General features: G+C 46.3%; 1 protein-coding gene across 2 annotated transcripts in view; it reads right to left on the minus strand.

The window, feature by feature from the left end:
* Positions 1–5,378, minus strand: part of ZNF2 (zinc finger protein 2) — a 15,711-nt gene extending 10,333 nt beyond the window's left edge. Inside the window, exon 1 of one of the 2 annotated variants that reach the window (XM_023211496.3) lies at positions 4,954–5,378. Coding sequence is in view for 1 of the 2 variants with exons in the window: in XM_023211495.3 (XP_023067263.2) it covers positions 4,080–4,142 (63 nt within the window). In the remaining variant the exon portion in view is untranslated. The other variant, XM_023211495.3, reaches the window with a different exon arrangement.
* Positions 5,379–10,075: the final 4,697 nt, after the last annotated feature.

Raw genomic sequence — 10,075 nt, forward strand, 5'->3', positions numbered from 1 at the left:
AAAAAAAAAAAAAAAAAAACCCCACTAAGAAATTCAAAAATACTACGTGAAGAATGTACACTCTTAAAATTACATACTTGTACGTGCACGTTATGTATAGAAAAAGGACGAACACATATTAAAATGTAAATGAAATTTGAGTGGTGAGTTATAAGAGATTTTTATTTTCTTACCATTCTTTATATATTTTTTTCAACAAGAGTATGTCCTTATTTTGGTGTACAGAAAAAATAAAAGGAAGGAAAGAAGAGTGGTGTGCAGAAAAGTTATAGTGGACCTGAGACTGCTATTCCTAGAAACTTCTGCTTGCATGCTGGCCCTTCGCTGGCAGCTGGAGACTTCAATTTTGAGAGGGTTCCCCAGTTCCCTAAGAGAGAACGGTGATCTACTATGCCTAAACTATTTATGCAAACAATGTGGTTTATGGTGAACATCTGCTTTCCTATTGGAGGGTCTGGAATTTTGGTATGTGTTACACAGAGGGTGCCTAGGTGACCAGCTCTCAGTAAAAACGTGGGCTGAGTCTCCAGGGAGCTGCCTTGAGCAGAGATTGTTGCTGCATTTTCGTTGCTGGGGGATGGAGTGTGCTCCATGTGACACCCTCATGGGAGAAGGAGAATAGAAGCAAGCCTGTAAGCAGATTCCTCTACCTGGCTTGTCTTTTCTCCTTATGATCTGGCTGCCTGTCCTTGCAGGGTCATCACCATACTCTTAGCCAGAAGTACAACTACGGGTCGAGTCTTGAGTCCTTCTAGTGAATCCCTGAACCTGAGGTGATCCTGGGGACCCCAACACAGGTGGCCACGCCACACTGAGTGGCTGTGCTGTGATGGGATTACAGGAAGGAAAGAATGGAGGTGAGCAGACCATTGAGGAGAGTGCTGTACTTCAATAAGAAAGATGACAAACTGAATGAAAGCTGTGAATGCAGAAATGGAGGAAACTGCTGTCAAGCTATTAAGAAGAACAGGCCGGGCGCAGTGGCTCACACCTGTAATCTCAGCACTTTGGGAGGCCGAGGTGGGTGGACCATGAGGTCAGGAGTTCAAGACCAGCCTGGCCAAGATGGTGAAACCCTGTTTCTACTAAAAATACAAAAATGAGCCAGGCACGGTGGTGGGCACCTGTAATCCCAGCTACTTGGGAGGCTGAGGCAAGAGAAACGCTTGAACCTGGGAGGCAAAGGTTGCAGTGAGCCAAGATCACGCCACTGCACTCTAGCCTGGGCTACAGAGCAAGACTCCATCTCGGGGGAAAAAAAAAAAAGAAGAAGAAGAAGAACAGAGAATACACTGGCTGGAAGAAGAGGCTGAAGGTGATGAGGGCAAAAATGATGTCCAGGTTACCACTGCGGCGTGGATAACGATGCTGTTCATGGAGATGAGCAACAGAGAAGGAGGACGGAAGGGAAAACCAATGAGTACAGTTTTGGACATTCAGAATTTGAGCTGACCCCACATCCTTGAATAAGAAAATTCAGATGACTCTGGCTCCCACTGGCCAGATAAGTAATAAAAATCATTAGTGCTATATAAAATAATTTGAACTTTGAAGGGCTATGAGTTTCATACTCAAAATAGAAAAGTTAATATAAAGTATGCCATAAAAATTGCAATACAAAGAAGGCAATGTTTAAAACTTTAGTTATATAAAAAGGTACTTTTTCTATTAATTGTATGACTATTCATAAAGTATAGATGTACCCTTGGGATATATACTTGTATCTACTCATCTAAGTATGTAAAAAGAAATTTGGAATGTGAATAAACCAGGTAATTCCAGACACGGAACTACATACCCCAAACAGGGAGGACTCATCAGTACTGGGGCTACAGGTAACTATCAGGTAGAAAGAGAAATGGGCTCTACTAACAATGAACCTATGTATCCAAAGAGGCATAGTAACCGTGCAGATTTCATCCTTTCTCCCTTAGGAGATGAGTCCTACAGCTAGACTTATGAATCAAAGAAACAAACAAGGAACAACTAAGTTTTCAAAAATGTCAAAAGACCAGATCAATAGATATTTACTGGTCTGTCTGGCAGCATTTACCTCTATTCTATAATGGGGCTATCATACTCTTGGATATTTGGGGATTTTCTGTTCTATCTATTGGTCTGTTACCTTTGCTATCTTTTCATGAAAATAAATCATTACAGCTTAAGAGTCACAGGTTGCCAGACAGCTCAGGGTTATTTAACAATGGGTTCACACTGGCCAAGCAAAATTTTAAAGGAATATTACCTTGAGGGTAAATGCCAGTTTGCAAAAACTATGTGAAAAACAAGCAAAAACTTATTGGAAAAACAAGTTTAGCTAAGTATAAGCAAGAAATTTCTGCATAACTTTTGTCTTCTACCGCACCAAAGAGTCCCAGGAATGAGTTTCAAGGGAAGTAGGGTTATATGATAGAAAGCACTACACAGGCATGGAATTATTAACCATGAAGCCTTGGATGAGTTACTTAAGCCAATAGGTGTTTGCTGCCTAACTCACAGAGTAGTTACAAATGGTAAGACCATTAATGTAAAGCATTTATCATCCAGTTCATTCAACAAATACAAGTTCTCTTCCTTTCTACTGCTCAGTGCAATCCATCCACTCATTGCACTATTCAACGACTATGTACCAAGTAGCCGTTATGTGCTAGGCAGCGAGATGTGTGAGGTCAACAAGACAGAAATGTCTGTCTCCAGGACTTTACCTGTGTTCTAACTTTTTTCTTTTTTTTTTTTTGGAGACGGAGTCTTGCTCTGTCGCCCAGGCTGGAGTGCAGTGGCCGGATCTCAGCTCACTGCAAGCTCCACCTCCTGGGTTCATGCCATTCTCCTGCCTCAGCCTCCGGAGTAGCTGGGACTACAGGGATGCACCACCATGCCCAGCTAATTTTTGTATTTTTAGTAGTGACAGGGTTTCACCATTTTGGCCAGGATGGTTTCAATCTCTTGACCTTATGATCCACCCGCCTGAGCCTCCCAAAGTGCTGGGATTACAGGCGTGAGCCACCACGCCTGGCCCCCAGTCCTTTTTTTTCCCCCCAGCATTTTCCACCCCAGTAGTACTTTCTTTTGACATCTTCAAAGACATACAAGCCTCCTCTACCTGAAACTATTTTCACTGAATCCCATGACGTCCTTCTAGCAAAACAGTTCTCATTTAAGCTTTCCTTTCATGATCAAACTTTTTGGAGAGTAATACAAACTACTGACTCCATACTGTCACCACTTACTCTTCTCCAGTCCCTGTTTTTCAGTTTTGCCCCTCACACACCTGAAAGGGCATGCTTGAAAGCTACCTTTTTTTATTTTGAGGCAGAGTTTCACTTTTGTCACCCAGGCTGAAGTGCAATGGCATGATCTCAGGTCAGTGCAACCTCCACGTCTCAGGTTCAAGTGATTCTCCCACCAAAGCCTCCTGAGTAGTTGGGATTACAGGCACCCGCCATCATGCCCAGCTAATTTTTGTATTTTTATAGAGATGGGGTTTCACCATGTTGGCTAGGCTGGTCTTGAACTCGACCTCAAGTGATCTGCCCACCTCGCCTTCCCAAAGTGCTGGGATGACAGGCATAAGCCACTGCACCTGGCCTACCAATGCATTTCTGATCTTATCTCTATTTCTCTGTAGCTGTTCACTGTTCTGACAAGCTTCTGCTTGTTCCAGTGGTTACTGTAACTGCTATGATACTGCACTAGCCTTTCTTCCAACCACTAAAATTGCTCTCTCTCTGACTCTTTTCCCCCCACTGTTGCCCTGGAAACATGGACGCTGCCCATAGCTCAGTCTTTGTACTTTCTTCATTTTTGCCATCCCTCAGAAAGTCCATCCACACTCAGGGCTCCATTTTCCAACTCTACAGATGTCCATGTCCTGTAACTGTATTGTAATTGTACAACTGTATTGCATTCTTCCAAACTCATCCTGCATTTCCAAACGACTGCAAACCTTGAATTAGGCGTTCTGCCATCACCTCAAAACTATCTTCCTTTAGGCAATTCCCCACATCCTCGCCTCTTCCTGGCTTATTTGTATCAGATGTTTTTTTCTTCTCCCAGGGGTCCCAAACTCAAACTCTTACCTCACTCTCTTTCCTCCCAAATGTAGTCACCAGGCCCTTTTGACTCTTCTTTTGCAATGTCATCTGTATCCTTCCCTTTCACTACCAGCACCTGAATTCAGGTCCACAACAGCTTACTTCAGAACTGCCATACATTCCTAACTGGCTCTCTGCTTCTGGTCCTTTCCCCTCTCTAGTCCGGAATGTGACCTCTAGAACAACTGTCCCCAAATAGTTCGATTCGTGTCAGTCCCCGGATCACACCCACACAAACAGCCTTGCCTACTGGGTCTTGTCCCGATTCTGAGTCCCGGGCCCTGGCTCCCAGCGTACCTTTTCTTCAACCTGTCTACCACTGTTCCTAAATTTCTGTAAAAAATTCTCTCCAGCTCAAATCTGCCTAAGGCTTAGCTGCTGCTTTCGTGGTTTCTTCTTTTTTTTTTTTCACGTCAAATCCCATCTCCTCCACGAAGCCCTCCAGCACTGGTGCGGAGGCCCAGGACAGGGAGCTAAATGAGGCCATCTGAGGCGCTCGCTGGGAAAGAGGGAGCGGGCAGCACCCTAAATTTGGTGTCAATTCCACCCACGTTCATTAAGCACCCATTATGGGAAGAAGAAACGGGAGAGACGGGAGAGGCGGAAGAAGACTCCAAACCTCCAACCTGAAAGTCCGGGACCGACATACAATGGGTGCCCAGACCCCACGGGACACACGCACACACGGGGGTGGGTGCGCAACTTTCCGTCCGCACGGAGTCGTTGCGACACACGCTCTGCTGGCCTCGCTCTTGTCACCCCGTTTTGTTCCCACAGCACCTCCCCAAAGTTCTCAAGTCCCTTCTCGAAGCTGCTGCGCTCACTCCGCTCCTTGAAGGCACACACCCACAACCCTCACCTCCGGCACAGAGTGCTGGGGACCCGGGAAGACGGCGCCTCTTCAGGTCGGGTAAGCAACGCGCCTGCGCAAAGGGTCCTGGCGCCGGCGCTCCCAATCAATGCGCTGCCTTCGCAAGGACTTCATCTCCCAGAAGTCTGCGCGCGCGGTGCGCTTTAATATGACGTCCGAAAATCTGTGCGAACGCCGGTTTCGCGCGGTTGAGCATCCAAAATGGTAGCGGTGTCGCGTTAGCTGGGAGAGCGAGCCGTTGCGGATGTTTGGGAGACTTATGGTCACTCTGAAGTACTGCCTGCGTCTGGTGTCCAGTCCCTCCAAGTCATCCGATGGGAGCGCCGTCCGCAGGGAATGTGTCTCTCTGATTCTGGTGCCTCTGCCCAGCCCTGGGGAAGACCGAGAGGAAATCGAGTCATCTAGCGTTGGGAAGGGGCTTATTTCCGCTTCCGTTTGTCCACCTTCAGAAATTTGCTTCTGGAATTTTGGCCGAAGAGGCAGTTTGGTTCTGAGAACAGGGCTGCGGTTCCAGGCAGGGTCTGTGCTCATATTTGCGTTGGAAGGAGAGAAGAGCCTAGGCCATACATGTATTAACTGTGCAGCTGGTCCGACTCCCGACAGCTTGAGCGCACACCAGCCGGCCTTGGAGTTGCTGGAAGGGCGCTGACTGCAAGCTACGATCACCCGGAGAGCTTTAGACATTGATGCCTGAGGCCCAGCTGTGGAGCGAAAGTTTGAAAAGAGCTGCAGGTGACTCTAACGTGCAGCTAAAGCTAAGAACCATTGAGCTATAGCTCAGGGAAGACTGAAAATTACAAAGAATATGATAAAATCCTACTTCAGGAACAAAACTATATTTTTCCAGGTTAATGCTTCGTTAGTGGTTTTTTTTTTTTTTTAAGTTTTTTTGGGGGTACACAGTAGGTGTAAACATTTATGGGCCACCTGAGATATTTTGACACAGGCATGCAATATTATTCAGGATATCCATTACCTCAAGCATTTATCCTTTGTATTACAAACAATCCAGTTATATTCCTTTAATTACTTTAAAATATTCAATATTATTGGCTGTAGTTACTCCGATGTGCTATCAAATACAGTTATACTATTTCTTATTCTATTTTTGTACCTATTAACTAGCCCCACTTCCCCACCCCACCAACCCTTCCCAGTCTCTCTTAATCATCCTTCTACTCTGCATCTCCCTAAGACTACACTTTCATTCAAAAACATCCTAATTGCTCACCATAAGCAAGGCACGGTTGAGTAAGTTACTGACCCAAATGAACTCTTGGTCCAATGGAAAAAAATCACAACAGAGGCAATATGTTCTACAATTATGTCACACTCGACATACTATGAGCGTACAATGGAGAAAGGAAGCGTTTGGACCTTCCTAGAAGATTAGAGCTTGATTAAAGTCACAACATCCACAAGAGAAATATTTTCTTTTTGTTCTGTGTGGTGGTTTTTATTATTTATTTAGCTTTATACTGAGGGTGGAAACTGGGGTCCTGAAAGTGTTTCTTTCTAGAATATTCCGCACCCACTGGCAGGCCCTAGGCTTTATCTTTACTGCTTCCAGGTAGCTGCCGAAGTGGAAGTTTATATTCTCTAGGATTTAGTGGCCTCAAAGTCAGGTTTTTTGCTCGATTCTCAGAATTCTAGCTCTCATTTTTTGAGACAGGCTCTGGCTCTGTCAGCCAGGCCAGAATGCAGTGGCATGCTCTCAGCTCACTGCAACCTCCACCTCCTGGGCTCACGCAGTCCTCTCATCTCAGCCTCAAGAGTAGCTGGGACTACAGGTGTGCACCACCAGGCCCGGCTAATTTTTGTTTTTTTGTTTTTTTTTTGGAGAGACGGGGTTTTACCATGTTGCCCAGGCTGGTTTCAAACTTGGGCTCAAGCAATCCACCCTCTTCAGCCTCCCAGAGTGCTAGGATTATAGGCATGAGCCACTGCGCCTGGCCCATTTCACTTTATTTTTTTGGATGTTTACAAATTCCTCACTTTCATGCCTGCTCATCAGTGTGTTTATAAAGATGTTTGTAATTTTTCAGCATTTTTAGTTTTTTTGATTAAGAGGGCTGTTTAGGCCCTCTAATCTACCATGTTACGGGGAAGATTAAGAGAATTTTAACTGATTTTCTCAAGAGTTAGGAGGAGCATATGGAAGCTAAGCAGCCAAGAAGTGACGTTCATTCATCTTTTTAGAGTAAAACAGATATCTCTGGGCCCACAAGCTTGTAGGTTCTGCCAAATTGCAGGATGTTATGGCCATCTGATGCGGTTTAACAAACCAGTCCAAACTTAGTGACTTAAAACAACCATTTTGTTAGGCCAACACATTCTGTGGGTCAGGAACTTGGATGGGCACAACAGGGATGGGCACACAAGGGTATCATTTGGATATCCCCTCCAAATCTCATGTTGAGATGTAATCCCCAGTGTTGAAGATGGGGCCTGGTGGGAGGCATTTGGGTGATGGGGGCAGATCCCTCATGGCTTGGTGCTGTCCTTGCAGTAGTGAGTATTCCTGAGATCTGGTTTTTATGTGTGTGGCACCTTCCTGCCCTCCCCAACTCTGTTTTGTTCCTGCTTTAGCCATGCAAAGTGCAAGCTCCCACTTCACCTTCCACGGTGAGTGAAAGCTCCCTGAAGCCTCCACAGGAGCCAGACAGATGCCGGTGCCATGCCTCCTGTACAGCTAGAAGAACCAAGGACCAATGAAACCTCTTTTCTTTATAAATGACCCAGTTTCAGGTATTTCTTTATAGCAGTACAGAATGGCCTAACACAGCTCGTTTCTGCTTCACAATTTCTGGATCCTGAATTGGGAGGACTACATCTGGCACCCAGATTGGCACCTGTGGCTAGGCTCAGCTGGGACTCTTAGTCCCCGCATGTAGCCTCTCTTTGTGCTTGTACTTTCTCACAGCATGGTGACCTCGGGGCAGTCAGGCTTCTTGCACCTCATTTCAGGGCTCTGAGAGGGTCCCAGTGAACAAGACAGAGGCTTCATGGCTTTTTTTTTTTTTTTTTTTTTTGAGACCGGTGTGTGGCTCTTGTTGCTCGGGCTGGAGTGCAATGGCACGATCTCAGCTCACCACAATCTCCACCTCCCGGGTTCAAGCGATTCTTCTGCCTCAGCCTCCCGAGCACCTGGGATTACAGGCATGTGCCACCACGCCCGGCTAATTTTGTATTTTTAGTAGAGATGGGTTTTCTCCATGTTGGTCAGGCTGGTCTCCAACTCCCGACCTCAGGTGATCCGCCCACCTCGGCCTCCCATAGTGCTGGGATTACAGGCGTGAGCCACTGCGGCCAAGAAGCCGTTTTTTTTTTTTTTTTTTTTTTGAGACGGAGTCTTGCTCTGTCACCCAAGCTGGAGTATAGTGGTGCAACCTCGGCCTCCCGGGTTCCAGCGATTCTCCTGCCTCAGCCTCCTCGGTATCTGGGATTACAGGTGCACGCTACCACACCCGGCTAATTTTTGTATTTTTTAGTAGAGACGGGGTTTAGCAGAGACAGGTGTGAGCCACTGCACCCAGCTACCAGTCTTAAAAGTTTACAAACTGTAGCCGGCGCGGTGGCTCATACCTGTAATCCTAGCACTTTGGGAGGCCGAGGCGGGCGGATCACGAGGCCAGGAGATTGAGACCATCCTGGCTAACACAGTGAAACCCCGTCTCTACTAACAATACAAAAAATTAGCCGGGCGTGGTGGCGGGCGCCTGTAGTCCCAGCTACTTGGAGGCTGAGGCGGGAGAATGGCGTAAACCCGGGAGGCAGAGGTTGTGTTGAGCCAAGATCGTGCCACTGCCGTCCAGCCTGGGAGACAGTGAGACTCCGTCTAAAAAAAAAAAAAAAAGTTTACAAACCGTATGATTCCAGTTATGTGACATTCAGGAAAAGGCAAAACTATAGGGACAGGTAACAGCAGTGGTCATGGGTTAGGGTGGAAGAGGTGTTTGCAGAGGAACGGTAAAAGGAATGTTGAAGGTGGTGGAGAATGTATAGGCTGGTAAGGACTGGAGCTCCACCAACAGTGCTTTGAGATGAAATGGTAGATATGGTAGAGAAATGGTAGATACAATATGCCAGGGATAATTAACGTGCATTGTAACAAACAAGGGCCTCTGGATCAAGATCTGTCCCAAAGGACACAATGTAAGATTGGGGAATTTTAGACACTGTAGCAGGCCCAGAGGATGGGCATCAGGAAAAGGCAGTGGCCCTCAAGTTCATCTGAAGTAGTTCCATCTCTAGTTTTGTTGAGCCATCAATGAGATGAAAATCTTTTCTCATTTGTCCATCCCCTCACCTTTTTGGTTCAGAGCACCGAAGATGAAAAAGCTCCTATACCAGCCATGGTTCCCAGACAATGTCCCCCTGCGTGGAAGAGGGCATGCTTGCTGTGCCATCCTGGCCATCTGTGCCACTGGAAGTGCTGGCAGAAAAGTGAAACAGACTGCAAAAGCAGGAAAGGAGAATGGGCTCTTTGCCTTGATTTTGTAAGTTATTTTGTCCTGAACTCCTAAATAGAGCTGATAAACCAATCTCTCTATCCTCACAAGTGGCCCTTCTCTGGCTGAGGACTGCCTCCAGAAAACCACTGTTTTAATACTCAGACTGAGTATTAGGCATCAGCGCTGCTCTAACAGAGTATCTTAAAGTGGGTAATTTGTAAACAATACAAATGTGTTGTTCACAGTCCTGGAGGCTGGGAAATCCAATATCAACATGCCAGCTGATTCAGGGGCTGGTGAGGGTGCGTTTCTCATAGATGGCACCTTCTGTGTCCTCACATGGCAGAAGGAGCAAAGGGGGCTAAGGCCTGTTTTTATTTTTATTTTATTTATTTATTTTTTGAGATGGAGTCTTGCTCTGTTGCCCAGGCTGGAGTGCAGTGGCATGAGGTTGGCTCACTACAACCTCCGCCTCCCAGGTTCAAGCAATTCTCCTGTCTCAGCCTCCTGAGTAGCTGGGATTACAGGCATGCACCACCACACCCAGCTAATTTTTTAAAAAATATTTTTGGTAGAGACAGGGTTTCACCATGTTGGCCAGGCTGGTCTCAAACTCCTGACCTCATGTGATCTGCCCCTCTTGGCCTCCCAAAGTG

Source organism: Piliocolobus tephrosceles, chromosome 15, assembly GCF_002776525.5.
Source record: "Piliocolobus tephrosceles isolate RC106 chromosome 15, ASM277652v3, whole genome shotgun sequence".
Taxonomy (NCBI): domain Eukaryota; kingdom Metazoa; phylum Chordata; class Mammalia; order Primates; family Cercopithecidae; genus Piliocolobus; species Piliocolobus tephrosceles.